This window comes from Lineus longissimus, chromosome 4 (assembly GCF_910592395.1).
Source record: "Lineus longissimus chromosome 4, tnLinLong1.2, whole genome shotgun sequence".
In the NCBI taxonomy this organism is placed as follows: domain Eukaryota; kingdom Metazoa; phylum Nemertea; class Pilidiophora; order Heteronemertea; family Lineidae; genus Lineus; species Lineus longissimus.
The window spans coordinates 3,906,679-3,922,011 of NC_088311.1; the positions used below are offsets into that span (position 1 = coordinate 3,906,679).

General features: G+C 41.1%; 2 protein-coding genes across 4 annotated transcripts; both read right to left on the reverse strand.

The window, feature by feature from the left end:
• Positions 1-1,084: 1,084 nt before the first annotated feature.
• LOC135487180 (GPI mannosyltransferase 3-like) lies at positions 1,085-6,791 on the reverse strand. 3 transcript variants are annotated; one of them, XM_064770664.1, is made up of 9 exons: positions 6,778-6,791; positions 5,873-6,040; positions 5,462-5,615; positions 5,157-5,274; positions 4,481-4,707; positions 3,876-4,025; positions 3,352-3,609; positions 2,703-2,999; positions 1,085-2,476 (listed from the first exon to the last, which is right to left on the reverse strand). In XM_064770664.1, exons 2-9 carry the CDS (start codon positions 6,033-6,035, stop codon positions 2,182-2,184), a joined length of 1,662 nt encoding a protein of 553 aa, XP_064626734.1. In that variant the 5' UTR covers positions 6,036-6,040; positions 6,778-6,791; the 3' UTR covers positions 1,085-2,181. The 3 variants fall into 3 exon arrangements, with proteins under 3 accessions (XP_064626734.1, XP_064626735.1, XP_064626732.1); XM_064770665.1 differs by lacking the exon at positions 6,778-6,791 and adding an exon at positions 6,741-6,759; XM_064770662.1 differs by lacking the exon at positions 6,778-6,791 and adding an exon at positions 6,485-6,624.
• A 4,759-nt stretch (positions 6,792-11,550) lies between these two features.
• Positions 11,551-15,244, reverse strand: LOC135487202 (calcyphosin-like protein). The gene is made up of 5 exons (XM_064770694.1): positions 15,044-15,244; positions 14,539-14,723; positions 13,347-13,524; positions 12,790-12,999; positions 11,551-12,439 (listed from the first exon to the last, which is right to left on the reverse strand). Exons 1-5 carry the CDS (start codon positions 15,197-15,199, stop codon positions 12,314-12,316), a joined length of 855 nt encoding a protein of 284 aa, XP_064626764.1. The 5' UTR covers positions 15,200-15,244; the 3' UTR covers positions 11,551-12,313.
• Positions 15,245-15,333: the final 89 nt, after the last annotated feature.

Here is a 15,333-nt window from a genome sequence, read left to right on the forward strand (position 1 = left end):
AAAGGTTCAGAGAATGGGTTCCCCCATTCAAAGAGCACAATTTTGTGGCTGTGAAAAGGATTTCTCCACGGCATTCCTGGCAAAGGAGCTCCAAGTTCACAGTGCATTTGAAGACATCTTGTGCCCACAATATGTAGAATTCATCTGATTGAGGCGCATCCAATCAGTGTTCATGGAGACAATGAGTGGGAGGGGAGCTGTCTGAAATGTTGTGCCAGTCAAAAATGTACTGTACACTCGTAGATGTACACAGCAACTGTAATAGATCTCCATGGTCATCTATTCCAAACTGCTGAACACTCGGCCGACTGCCTGACAGACAGACATCATTCAGGCACCATTACCTCTCTGATGGTGAGAACGTACTGATTATGGCATGCATTACACTGGAGGAATTCCGAGCCTGCATCACTGCTGTCCAATATTTTGGCATCTTTGATTCTCCTACCTCGTAATCGAGATGTGAAGTACATGTATATTGAAAACCACTGGTGCCAGGAGGATACTTTGCGACCCTGACATCCAACTGATGCTGAAGTGAAGTGATGCACTTTTCAACCAACCAACATTTTGTCATTCCCTAATCAAGAAATTGAGCAGCATGCCCATATTAAGGACAATCCCAAGATGAACCAACGAAAGTATGTTTACCAGGTTTCAGTGACATGCAATACAATAGCTTCCATACATGTACATGTACATGTACTTCCATGTTCTACCCGTACCACTTTGGGCTCTGGAGCTACTGGTTGGATTCCTTTCACATTTGTTTTTTCTAACTTTAGCCTTGCAACGAAACAGGGTTCACTGTTGTCAGTGCAGAAATTATAACTTATCATCAGCGATGCCCGATGGTCATTTGGGGGGTCCTCAGGCATGGGTTGGCCAGATTTTGTTTCTGTTTTTGTTTTCACTCACACTTGGTACATGAGTAGAATAATACACGAAAACAGTAACATGGACATTTCATCCAGATCCAGAATGTTTTGAGAAATCACAGGCTTTCTCCCATACTGTACATTCAGAGTGGTCAGCCTGCCTCAGTCAATGCAAAGTAGGAAAGCAATTTGTTTGATAAATTCGCATTTATTTTTGATCAGCAAGTTACACTGCAATAAATTATCATGTATCCAGTAAATAAACTTTCTGAAATAAACCAGTCAAGTAAGAAGCAAATTTGGACATCTTGATATTCTTGCCTCCGACGATAAAACAATGTTACATGATATAAGGACATGTAAATTCTGAATCATAAAAAAGTGCAGGCCCTTTTTGAATTATTGAATACCATGCGATGCCGCAAAAACCTGACACAATTCCAAAGAGTGTTACTTCTACTTGTTTCTCACTTCCAGAGGGGGGTCCTTCGTGGAAATTATCGATCCTTATCAAACTATCCTAATGTACTTTCTACATTGTTACGTAATCACAACTTTATATGTATTGACATGGTTTCCAAAGACAACCACCCCACGCCCTTGAACTCGTGTTATGACACTTGACTAAGCAGTTTTATGATAAAGCGGGCAGCCGGAGCGTGTGGTGGCAAGGTGCTGATAATAAGATAAAACAAAAATAAACGAAACAAATTCAGGTGTTACATGTACATGTTCCTTATGTCACCATTGTTACATCAATCATGCTGTTGCTACACCAGAAATATGACACCTTATTCTCAAAATAGCAACATACATAATGTTATTACTTCCATCACTAATTCGCTTTGCTGAGTTTGTCACAATGAGTTTCTAATAGTCACTAGCTTGGTGTAAGCAACATGACTCAGTTTTAACAACCATGCTGGGGATCTGGGTTTTTTTTTCCAAAGTTTGTAACAAACAGAATTGACAGAGCTGAAGGAGGAGTACATGTACAAAGGCAAAATTCTAATATCATTTCATGGACATCATTCTTGCAAGATATCAACTTGACATTCACGGAATGATGTCAGAATGACGTCCACGCTCCAGCGGACATCCACATATTTCAAAAGTGTTTTAGTAGATTTCTGTTTCAGATGTTTGAGAGTGTAATAATTGTCCACGCTAATGTACTAATGATACACAAATCTGAGAATATACACTTTGCGCTGGCCCCAGGTGTTATTCCCACTGAACCTAATCAAAATATCTGAATGACTTTCACAATTTGATTACAGATCACCTGTAAAAGCACCCTTGGTTATCTACACTGAACAACAACATGGCTGCCGATTCTACTTTCAAGTAGTAAATGCGCATGAAAAAACCTAGCACATTCATGATAGTTGTGCTTTCGAATAAAACTGTTTATTTTTGGCACTAAAATATTATACATGACAAGATGGGATGGGAGGGTGATATTTTCATGATATTCGCTCTCCAACCATTGGACGGGGTCCCTGTAGAAGACATCTGCTTCGTCTGTGTAGTTGTTCATATTGCTCAGGTTTGGTTCACACGTCAAGAAGCGCATGCTCACATTTTTATGGATATGACTGAAAATTAAACAAAAATAGGTTATTGTCCCGAGGCATTCAACTTTCCTGAAAACCTGCTTATTGCTTTACTTTAGAAGTAAATTGGACAGTAACTTACAAAATCTGAAAGAGCATGGCAACATGTAAGGTGTCGACGATCACATCTGCTGTGTCTAGCACCTAGTTATGCCTATGATATCAAATCTTTGAAATGTTTTCAACAGAACAAATGAATGGGACTCACCTGTAATATGGTGTTGAATGGCACGGCATCAGATAGAGTATATCAAGTGGAGTCTGCATCTTATCATGGACGACCTGTTGTAAATATGCCATCACATCAAGCGTACCACGCTGATGAAGGAGGCTGAAGTACAACGCTGCAGGGAGATTCGTCACAATTATACCAATCATGATGGCTTTGGCACTGAGAAACTTCTTGCCGACATCATTGCATAGAGAATTGAGGCATTGCCCACAAATATGCATAGCCAGCGGCAGCAGTGGAAACAGGAAGCGAAACTCTTTGTGGCTTTTTAAACTGAAAATGAGATGGAGAAGGCTGGTCAGAACTGGTAGTTTTGAGGAAGCATGAACAAGGAGTAAAGATGAAATTGACTGCCATATACTTGTAAAGGTGGCATTATTGCTACAGGCCCAGGCTAGGATCATTTCTTGTTAGCCGAGTCTGTGGAGAGATTGCCTTGTAATCCAGAGGACCTGGGTTCAAACCTCAGCTTGACAAGCCGGACTAGTTTCATATTGCAATTTGTAACCCAAATTTCAGGAATTGCTATTAACATTGTCAATACCTGTATAAGATTGACGAGATTATTTCAAGCCATGCGAATCGAAATGGTTCTATGTTGTGAATGTAAAAGAAATTCTCTGACCTATAGATGAAAATTGTCCAGAGTATAATGTATACCATGGTTTTGTCTTTTGCCGACCATAAACCCAGGACGAATGGAAGCATATGTGTCGTCATGATGGTCACAAATCCTTGTGTGAGGTACCAGTGCCAAGGGTGACTTCCATAGAATGAACCCATGTTGGAGAAGAAGTTGAACTTGAGGAATTCCAAGTGGACGATCACCCATTTCCCGTAAAAGGACTTGTCAATTATGGTCGATATCAGCAACAGAAACAATCTGAAAGTAGATAAAGATATCATACGAAGACGTCTTTAGTGGGGCTACAGCATAAAAAGTCCTACAGATTTTGTTCAATTTTCATTGCATCATGAATAAGTGACTGTAAACTGCAGAACAAAATTACATTGCTTTTCTTTAAACAATTAAAATTCCCGATTTCTACTTTTGCTAATTGTTAAATTTTAATTGGTAACACATTTGCACAATTTTCATTTCTTAACATTCTGCAAAAATTTGATGAGCTATAGCTATTAGTGTCTTACCCTGTGACTCCGTAGAGCTTGAGCATTTTGAAAGGAATCTTCTTCTGCATCCAAACATGCCAGAGACACATTGGCACCCAGATAATAGCAGCAGTGGAACGGAATATAACACAGATCACAACCAGCAGCACGAAGATCCACTGAGATTTTCTAAAATTGGCGAGAAAATTCACATTGAATTTAGAAACAAATGGTACAGAGCCGAAAATAGCCAAAGCCGTATGTGAAAATCAACCAAGTTCACAAAAACATATGATCAATTTTTGGGGTGACACAGATTTTTAGCATATTTAACATAAATCCATACAATTTTTTATAACAAATCTCTATTGCCTCTACATATATAGCAACAGCTGCCCGAGCAGGGCTTGGTCATCAAATGTGTCAAGATAAAAAGGGGATGCTCACTCCTTGCAATCAAACTAGCTTTCCAAAGTTTCTAGATGGAACAGGAAGGATGATTCACCTTTTTATATCCAGCCATCGAAAATAAAAAATGTCCCACCTCGACCTTGTTGGTGTTGAAAACAGGAAAAGGGTTCGACACACCTTATCTTTCAACTAGATCGCTATATCTTCTAGATCAAACAGGAAAGATGACTCACCTTTTTTTGTCGGGCCATGGAAAATAAAACATCGCCACAGTTGTTAAGACTGTCTCGATAGAGTTAGTGAGTGTCCTTGTCGCACAGTAAAAAGTGAACCAGGATGCCAGCTGACAGCAGAGTGTCCACTGGGCGGTCGACTGATCAGCCAAGCGACGAGACAGCTTGTATAGGTAGAGATCGCCCACAGCAGCAAGAATACCTTGCAGTAGTTTGGGTAGTTTGACCTGTAAATGTGATTCAATGTTTCAGTGCCCGAAAATAGAGCAGACCAAAATAAATGTGAATAGGCAGTATTTTTTTCACAAATGACACAATTTTTGTTAAGTCTACTGGATTGAGCAACAACCTGCCCCGGCAACCTGCAAGCCATGAGAGCCAGCTAACAGGAATAAGAAGCTGGTGGGAGTTGTTTTTAGAATGACCTATATCATTGCTATCATCTAATCAACCCCCGAGAAGTGTTTTATGGACAGAACGAAGCATGGCCAAAAAAATTATTATTTTCTGCACCACTTTATAAAAAAAATAAATATTAGAGGATTTATATATTATTTATATTTATTTATATATTTATTTATCATGGTACTTGTCACTGTAACAAACACAGGTATGCATAAACTAATGAAAACAGATATTTTTTGGTTAACATGCCTGGTTACCATGAACAACTCACCAGAAGTGTTGGGTGGTCAATACGAAACATGGCTAATGTCTGATATAGGGATGTAAAGATAAGAGGATAGGTGTAGCTTCTAAGTCCAGTACGCCACTCCCAAGTCAGGAAACCATACCTGAATTCATCAAATAATTACAAAATTATTATCATAAATATAGAATTATTCGCATGACCATAAAAGTGCCCGGCAATTTCAGCCAAATTGGTGTTGGAACTGCAATTGCATGAAGGCCTGCCTAACTGAGTAAAGTCGGGAAGAATATCTTTTTAAAAGAAGGGAGGGGCTAAAAAAACTTACTTACTTGAAGACGGAATGATGAGCAACCTCCAGTGACTGCCAGTACTCATCTGACACGAAGGATGTCTGAATCATTAAGGCATTCACTATCCTGAAGGCGATCAGGCCAAGAAACAGCGTCTTCTCTGAGGACATGATCAGCTGGATGACACGAGGACCTGCAGGTAAAATTCAACAGGTGAATATGCCCTAAATCAATGTGAATCGAAAGCCACATTTTGGTATGAAATAATTATCTATAGAATATCATTATAAATTGAAATTAAATAAATGTGATTGAGCCACCCTTGCCAGATACCCAAGGCCAAGGGTTTGCATTGTGTTCCAATTTCCTCGAGGAATGGAGGACTGCAAGTGCAATGTATGCACATTTACAACAAGGCCGTAAACTATTTATAAGCAGAGTTTTACTAACCGACTAATTTTGAATCCTCGATTTCCGGGTCCTCCTCCGACTGGAATGCCCATTCTGAGCCAGTGTCAGTCACTTTTGGAACCTTAGGCCTTGGATTCTTACCGAGCCCTCGGTGGCGACGCCTCTGGATGGTTATGGCACTTTTGTTTGAGTCCTTCCCCATGGTCCCTGCGCAAACGATTCATTAAAATCATACATCATGAGATTATGCAGACAGCAACTGCAACTAATTCATGCCTAGCTTAAGGGTTGGCAATAGGTACCACCATTTTGGCTAGAACCTGAAATCCACAATCAAAGAACTCCTTCAAAATGAAGTGAATCTCAATCTGAATGCCCATAAAAACCTTGGAGTGGGACTGGGAGGCTGTTCTTACGAAAACGAAGACCTCACTCCCAGTCCCACCCTTTAGAAATTGGCATAATTCAGTTGGTTTTGAAAGAGTTAAACTGCTTGTAGTTTTTAAGTTCTAGCAAAAATGGTGGTACCTATGGCCAACCCCCATTTATAATTTCTTGCAATTGGCACTTTTTTTCTGTGGGTTTACGACTTTTACAACGTTCATACACCACTTTGAAGGACAACATCAACCGCAGAACATAGAAACATACCTATTGCTATCGAATATCAACAATAAGTTACGAACATGGCTCCAAAAGCAGTGAAAAGGGGGTTTTAGAGTGGAAATAAAAGGACGTATTGCTATGAGACAAGACCACAATTGATTTTTAAGCCTTTTAGCAGTTAAATTGTCAATGTTTGACCGCGACGCATCAAAGAACGCGTGGTGTTGTGAATCTGAAATTTAGATTATGTTATTCCGGACAGTCGGGCAAGTAAATGGTGAAAAATAAAATGGTGATTGACCACGGAAATTTTTTTTTAATCGACAAATTAGACAGACTTTGATATTTCCACTCTTTTCAGCCAACTGGCAGAAAAAACTCAAAACACGCCCCCTATTACCCAATTAGCAAAATTCGAAATTAATTTTTTCATCAAATAATTTCTTTATATCTGTAGACTTGCCACAACAAATATTTTTTCAATACCTCTCTAAATATGTACTTGAGAGTAAAAAACATGCACTCGTCTGATAGATAGGCCTGGACCCTCCAACCTATGAATATTCATTAGTGGTCTTGTCTCAATGAAGGTACATTTCAGGGGTTAACATTTTGAGATTTTTTTCAAACTAATGTACATGACATCCCACAACTCTCCAACAAAGGAAAGTCATATCTGGACATTTTTGGAGAAATGAGAGACATTTCAAAGAGTGGTACAACTGTGCCAAAGCGACGAAAGAGGACAAAATCGACAAAAAGTCATGATTTTGCACCCAACAGCACCAAATTCAAAGACCTGCCCTGGCCAGAATAAGCAAGCTATGGAGCTGAAACTTTAGGATGTGATTTAGGAATATCTTTGCTGCTTAGGGCACAACTTTCAGAATCAAGGCCTAAGTAGTTTCAAAGAAATTACAAAATGAATGGCAACACAACAAGACTTGTAAAAATGAAACCGAACTTAGACCGGGGTTAGGTTGACTCTTATTTGGGTCAAATTAAGTTTTTTTCTCATTATTTTAGCTTGTTTTGACCTTAAATCATCAGCAAATACAATATTCTAAATGAATTAGAGTGATTTGAGCACATTCAAATTTTTCACTATATTGACCCAAAATGTAGTGTAAATAGAGACAAGACCACAATTGATTTTTAAGCCTTTTAGCAGTTAAATTGTCAATGTTTGACCGCGACGCATCAAAGAACGCGTGGTGTTGTGAATCTGAAATTTAGATTATGTTATTCCGGACAGTCGGGCAAGTAAATGGTGAAAAATAAAATGGTGATTGACCACGGAAATTTTTTTTTAATCGACAAATTAGACAGACTTTGATATTTCCACTCTTTTCAGCCAACTGGCAGAAAAAACTCAAAACACGCCCCCTATTACCCAATTAGCAAAATTCGAAATTAATTTTTTCATCAAATAATTTCTTTATATCTGTAGACTTGCCACAACAAATATTTTTTCAATACCTCTCTAAATATGTACTTGAGAGTAAAAAACATGCACTCGTCTGATAGATAGGCCTGGACCCTCCAACCTATGAATATTCATTAGTGGTCTTGTCTCCTATTTCTTAATTTCATGGAGGCGGCCATGTTGGAAAGTCCCGGATGTGATATCTGAGATCAATGGCCATTCTCCAAGCGTCGTCGTTGTTGAGCCTCACTCAACCTACTCGGACTCAATCTCCCGGGCGCCGGGCCAAATGTCCAATTTACATGTACCCGCTGAAATTGTCACAAAGTCCAACTGTGGCAGAGACAATAGGTCGAGTGAGGCTTGAAAACGCATTATAAAACTAAAGTATAAAGAAAAAAAGAAAAAGAACAATGTTGTCCACAACCGGATTCGAACTCGCGACCTTTGGATCGAACATCCTATTCTGCCATTTCTGACGAGCGCTCCCGTATTTGTCGAAATCTGATTGGCTGAAAGTCCCTGTACAAATGTACACCGGGGCCCTCGGAAACACCGCTACAGCATCGCCAAAATCAGGCGGCGACGTAGGGATGTACAGTTCTCCAAATCAGACATCAACTCTAATATGTCAGTATGCGTCATTACCTGTGAATAAATATTGCGCATGTATATGATGTAGGCCTACGCTGCAAAAACGTTGGTTCTTCTTCTTCTTCTTCTTCTTTGAAACTACTCTACTTCATTAATGAAGGTTGTGGCAGTTGGACAGTTTGCCCATGCACGGAGGGAAGGGTAAACGTGTTTTAAAAGTCGATGCAATGTCCAAATTAACAATTAACGTGTGGTAAATAGTTCATAATGACGTAAGTGGTGCTGGGGACATCATCGACGCTTCTTCTCGTATACTATTCACTCGTTGGTGTGTGTCTTGTGGCCAGCAGCTTGGTTTTGAACTAGTCCACATTTCCGCATTGCTCCGGATCGAATTGGAATGCATTCCATTCTTTAATGGTTCTTTAATGGTTCGGGAGCGTAAAACAAAAATTGCCACTATGGAACATGATGATTCTTTCCAAATCTCCAAAGGTGCAAAAGTGACATTCATCGGATTCTGAACCTCATGGTAGTGTGTATAGAGGGTTCCTGACGTTTTGACGACCACCTGCCAATGCATTTTCTTTACGTCGTGACCACGTGTGACGGCCAATATGGCAGTGCAAAACGTAATCATGTGACGTCAGTGAAGAACCTCTGATCGGCTCTATAGAAAATGCATTGCCGTTATGAAAAAGGACTTTCAACTCCTTGGACAGCCGGCGCGGCATGGATGGGTGTATCCTGATATTGTCGTCCTCTGAGACATCTTTCCGTCTGGTTGTCAGTCTGTAAACGCTAATTCCTACGACGGAATTCGCACAGCTGAGCAGGTCCTGTTCACACTCTCGCTTGTTCAGTCGTTGTACTACGTCAAAACCAACGTGACACCTGATTGGCTATATCTCACTCCTCTTCCTTCACCCTTTTCGACCACTATAAAAGTCACAGGTTTCGAGTTCTGCGACACTTTGCCGGAAAATCTGCGAGGATTCGCGCAATTCTTTAGCGTTCTTATACAATCAAGTCGAATTACAAGCAGACTATCGCTCTCCAGCGGTAATTAAGTTGACATACCTTTATCAAGTGCTTTTGGTAAGAAAAAACACTAGCATTGCCGCATGCATTGTTGCAATCGCATTCAGGGTGCAGTGCACAACCCTTCATCCGTTATTTTCTTCTCCATTTAGGCCTATATAATATTTGAGTTTATTAATGTACGTGTATATTTAAATGTGCTCCTTTTTAATTTCAGAACTCGTCTCAAGATGTCTGCGTTGAAACATCATCGGCAAGACTGTGATACGTCCTACGACGTCCTTTATACACAGCAAACACACATTCAAGATGGCCGAAACAGCCGAAGCACCACTTGTTTGAATCGGGCGTCGTATGAAAATCAAGGCGGGTACAAGGAAATCGCAGCTGAACGCTTGAATTATGCTACTGGAATTACAAATAATCATTTGTATGTTGAGACGGACGTGACTTCTGGTCAGCAAACACACATCCGAGATGGCCACAACCAACGAAGCATTACGCGTTTGAATCGGGCGTCGTATGACAACCACGGTGGTTACGAACAAATTGAAACTGCACGCTTGAATTACGTCGCCGGGATTTTCGTTGATATGGACGTGGCTGCTGGTCAGGCCTTCCGGGGGAAGCATGATCGCTGGGTGGGAGACGCAAAATGTCTTCGGCGTCGTTCCAAGACGTGCGACCCTGCGGATCTACAATCTCCCCCACGCCTGCATCTTCGATCACAGTCTTCACGGAAGATATCCGGCGTTCCCCTCAACGATGATGTATGCATCGAATTACCACCTGAACACTGCACTCTGTCAAACGGGCCTAGGATCCTGGAGGTTTTCGAGAACGACAAAAATGACAACGAAATATACAACTCGTTGTCAAAGTGCAGTGCATCACCGAACTCTCCGAATTCAGAGCAGTACTGCAAGATGTCAAGAAACAAACAATCTTCCACTGGGCTTAGCGATGATGATTCGGGTGATTCCTTTCGGGGTGTGGCTGCTTCACATGGTTTCTATGGTGTTGAAAAGCGGTTATCCAAACTACGACCGAAAAGACTATTTTCATCGACGCCCGTTCCACTTCCAATGAATTCGGCGATATTGGCCACGGCTCGGCCAAGGAGAAAGTCGCAGCGGAGACATTTACGGGTTTCAACGACCCCATCGGTCAATGACACTCATAACTCTCGAAAATCTTGCAGTTCATGCCGCACTAGAGACAACAAAACTAGGAATTATCACTGCGAACGATGTTCCTCAGCATACGAAGCCGGAGACGAACTGACATCATACCACCAAGAACATGAAGATCTTGTTCGCCGCTCCGAGGTTTTTGGAAAATACTCAAAACTGCCGGCGATAAATAAGAATACACATGAAACTCCGTTGATAGTTGTGACCTCGGTAGATTTATAAATCACACTCAGAGGACAGCTATAGTTTTGTGAAATCCATTGTGCCAGATGAATTTCACCGTCAGTGCGATTTTCTAGTGCAGTCGTGAGGTTAAAATGGCAAGGTTTCCACTGCATTCGAGATTTTGCTTGTCTCGCACGACGCATGCGACATATCGCCAAGCAGGCAGAAGCTTTTGTCGGTCAGGTTGGGTGCAGTTGTGTGCATAAAATAACTAAGCCTTGCTCAGCATGCAGCAATGCACGTTTATGTTCGCCTCATGGTAAAAGCAATAAATTCATCAGCTTGATTATTACAAACAATTGGAGCAAATTTCTTATGCATGCAGCTTGTGACAGAATAACTATTTTAGAACATGTATATGTGTTTCATGTTACAGAATTTCGAAAGATAATTAAAGTATAAAAGAATAATCCAGTATTGTTTTATTAATTACTGGTCTTTATAATCCATTAACAGGTATGCATGGATTGATATACAACTTTTCCTCACATGAGAATCAGCGGTCATGTCTGAATCCCAATATTGATTATGATATGCGCATTGTACATGTTTATGTACTTCGCCTTGGTTTTCCAAGCAAGGGGGGGGGGCTGCCCGTAAAGCAATTCGAATCCTCGAAGAAAGAAGCCCGGTGTAATGTTTTTGAGTGTTTCTGTTTTTGAGTGTTTCCCCTCATTGTTTGGGAACGCTCAAAAATAGATTGACAAGATTTTCTGTGTGTCCCCCCTATTGAAAAGTCGTGGTCTCTCTAGCTGCCTATTGTTTGGAAACACTGACACATGGGGAACAACCACAGATGTTACACCGGTCGTGTACTCATGCTCATATATGTAGGCCTATCACATTGCCAAATGTGGTAATTCGCAAGTCAATGATCCCACATGAATGTGAGCGCAAGTGCTATTCGTACAGACTGCAGTGCACAAGATCTCTCCCAAGGTTCTAAAAAAGAAGGTCCTCCGCGCGTGGGGTCCTCTGATTTCACAGCAGTGAAACTTCGTGGAGAACAACCAAGACATGTCGAACCGAAAAGTTCCCCAAGGGTTGCGCGTCACATCCCCGTATTTGAACCTCGATCGGGGGGGGGGGGTTGATTAGTGGGTATATTGTGCCGATAACTCCCCTGCCTGCCTGCATGGGATGGGCAGCAGTTTTATAGAGCTATATACCGTGACGTGGTATATTCTAGCGTGCAGCGAGCCAGCACACGAAATATCACAATATTATTATGACTCAGTGAAGAAGTCGTCGGTCGTGGATGATCTATGACTAATCTATTAAGAGAAGATGGCGATATTTGATATTTTTAAAGAAAAGCTTTTCCTTTTGCTTTTGGACGAGTATACAAGTCCTCGCTTTCGCTCTTCTATACGTGGACCAGAGACAATGAGTTGCTCAGTGCCGGGGTGCCTTATCTTCGAGACCCTTGTACGACTTCCTCATCATGAGATCGAAGTAGGGGTCGTTGTCTATCGATGCGCTCACTCCTGCGTAGTAGTTCTTCCATTCATCAAACGTGATCTGGAAAATAAAACAGTGCTGAGAAATCGACGTTTTCGCGTGCCTTATTCCAATATTTTTACATTGAGTCAGGAACAACTGATCGACATGTTCCCATCCAACCGCATAACCTATGGACTAAAAAAAGGAAGTGTTGAGTTTTCAAACTTGAATTGCTCGAAAATACTTTTCATGATTCTGCTCAAATAATTGGAAAAATCTTATATGACGCGGCAGTGTACCCTCGGTCCATGGTGAGGTGAAAATACTGCTATAATGCACCCACCCAGTTTAATGGAGCGTCATGACCGTGAATTCGCCAATGGCATGAGCCTTCTCAAACACAGTGATTTTTAGCAACGATGCTATACCTTCCCATCGACATTACCAGTCGCCTCAAAGCTTTTGAGATATTCATTCAAGCACTGCTCCTCCGTCCAATCACCGTTCAGGTATTTGGGATGTTTCTTTACATTGTAGACGTCTTTCAGGTCATCTTTGGTAATGAAACCGTCATTGGTCTTATCCATCAGTTTAAAGGCTTGCATGATGAGCTCCTGGCGATGGGGGGAGATCTCACCCTGAAATATGTATAGCATGGTGAATACCAGGGGACTCGGATAGAACTAAGTCCCCTGTAAAACTTGATTCAGGGCTTTCCAATAGCAGATTTGGGGGGGGGGGGAGTTCCGGTTGTATAATCAAATCAAAAGTGACGAATTCTGCATCTCGCATCATTTGTAATCCTTTAAAATCGTTTTTTTTAATTCAAGATCCTCTCTGCTAAGTATAGACACGCACCTACCCACCGCTGATACAATTAACAAAAAATAAATCAAGAACTTGACACTCCCCACACACCCACGTTCAAGAAGTTCAGGATGACGAAATCGCGAGGCGTCGATTCGATTGGCACCACCCAACTTACCCTGACCTCGTTGAGAAACTCATCAAATGACATTTTTCCGCTGCCATCTTTGTCAAACTTTAGGTACAGGCTCCTCTCCTCATCCTCATTCAGCATGACTCCATAATCACGAAGACCTTTCTTGAATTCATTGAAGTCGAGGCTCTTACTCCCATCATCATCAAATAGTCGAAACGTACTGGAAATGGCCGCAAAGTATTTACATGTGTGTATATTTTTAGTGGTTTATTTCGTGCGCGCAAGGCCGGAGAAGCGAACACTAATTCTAAATTTCCTCAGGATGGTGTGATAAATAGTACACCGGAACTGTTTAAAAAAACATTTTAGTAGGCATATAGTTTTGTTAATTTGTTCATCGTGTGATTTTTACTTTCTTCAAGACGCTGTGAAGAATTTGGTCAAAACGTCATGGATCTATTATAAGATCACATATTTCTCTACTTTTGACGTGGAGCCTTTTGTGGGGTATACCGCGAGGAGGTGAAAGTCACACTCGATTATATAAATCACCACACCTATAGAGGAAGTTGATATTTCCGAGATATTTAAAAAAAATCTCATAAGGATGGAGGCGAGTTGTCTTAATTTCATATAACTACGTGTGTAATGTCAGAAGACATATTCTCATCATCACCATATCGTGGGTATGATTAATACGCACGACGTGGCGCTAATCAATATCGTCAGACCTTTGGTACTCGCTTTCCTTTCAGTCTCGTCCATCCAGCTTTATGAACATGGTTGAATGGAAGAGATTGGTGAAAGGCTGTACTTTCCGTTCGTCTTGGGCAGCAATAAAGACAGTGCACACTGCATGCTTGCATGTAGAACAACATTGCCTCAGCATGGCAACAAGAAGATATATCAGCTGGGAATATGATTAATTGATATGCTCTGCATGAATTTATGACGAAAGTAACATGCAATCGGTGGTGTCGTTGAATTATTTATCAAACTACTTGGACACCGCGCGTGATTAAAATAATGTGACGAGTCAGGGTCTGAGTTGAAGTCAGTCATTTGCATATTAAAAGTTTATGAACTCCATATGAAAATGGTTCATCCCTGCCCTGCACTCATTCGAATAGTTGATTATGAATTGTGTTATTTTTCGTCGAACTTCCCTCAAATCCTATGTCATTTTGGCCGACGAACCTTTTTTTGGTGGAAAAGAACCCGTTTTATAACTTACTTTCCAAGACGTACAATTCCTGAAGACCCCCTCGCTTCACATGCCTTTCGAACTTTTTGCAAAGGTTCAAGGTTCCCGCGTGGCGATTTGCCAGGTTTCCGTGAATTTGGCAGCATCTCAGATGTAGGTCTCTCGATAACTCCTTTGAAAAAGTGCTCCCTTCTTCGACATACAACGCCTTTATCCTGAGAGAAAAATGATTTTAGCATAATGATTCATGTGAAAAATGCTGGATGTATACAGATATGCTCACGTTTACACTCCTTTTTCCTATGACCCGGTGTAACGTTCGTTATTGCCCATATTTCAGTGTTTCCATGCAATAGACAGCTAGATGATTGAATCAGACATTTTGACGGGGTTGTTTTTGGTAACGCCGGAAACGGACGGTTGCCAAATATTTTGCTGCGCTATTCCCCGGTCAGCATAGAAACATCAACCGGAATAGTACAAATTAAAAACGTTGATCTTGAGACAATTATAATTATGAGAGCTGTATACATACCTTCTGTCTTGACAACTTATTGTCTTGGCTGTGCGCCGGAAACGGACGGTTGCCAAATATATTCTGCTGCGTTATTCCCCGGTTAGCATAGAAACATCGACCAGATTGGTACAAATTCAAAACGTTGATCTCGAGACAATTATATGAGAGCTGCATACATACCTTCTGTCTTGACAACTTCTTGTCTTGGTCGTGCGCTGATTAGAGATGCACAGCAAGTGTTGTCAAGAGTAATTCCTAGGCGGTGATAGTAAAATTCGTCCGTGCATGCCGTGCATTTCCAAGGATGT

Coding starts and splice junctions, on each gene's coding strand:
- LOC135487180 (XM_064770664.1), bottom strand. CDS start 6,035: ATGGGGAAGGACTCAAACAAAAGTGCCATAACCATCCAGAGGCGTCGC. Junction 4,708..5,156: donor TTGACCACCCAACACTTCTG/GTGAGTTGTTCA, acceptor TCACATTTACAG/GTCAAACTACCCAAACTACT. Junction 4,026..4,480: donor CCATGGCCCGACAAAAAAAG/GTGAGTCATCTT, acceptor CGCCAATTTTAG/AAAATCTCAGTGGATCTTCG.
- LOC135487202 (XM_064770694.1), bottom strand. CDS start 15,199: ATGCAGCTCTCATATAATTGTCTCGAGATCAACGTTTTGAATTTGTAC. Junction 14,724..15,043: donor ATAAGTTGTCAAGACAGAAG/GTATGTATACAG, acceptor TTTTTCTCTCAG/GATAAAGGCGTTGTATGTCG. Junction 12,440..12,789: donor CTGGTAATGTCGATGGGAAG/GTATAGCATCGT, acceptor TTTATTTTCCAG/ATCACGTTTGATGAATGGAA.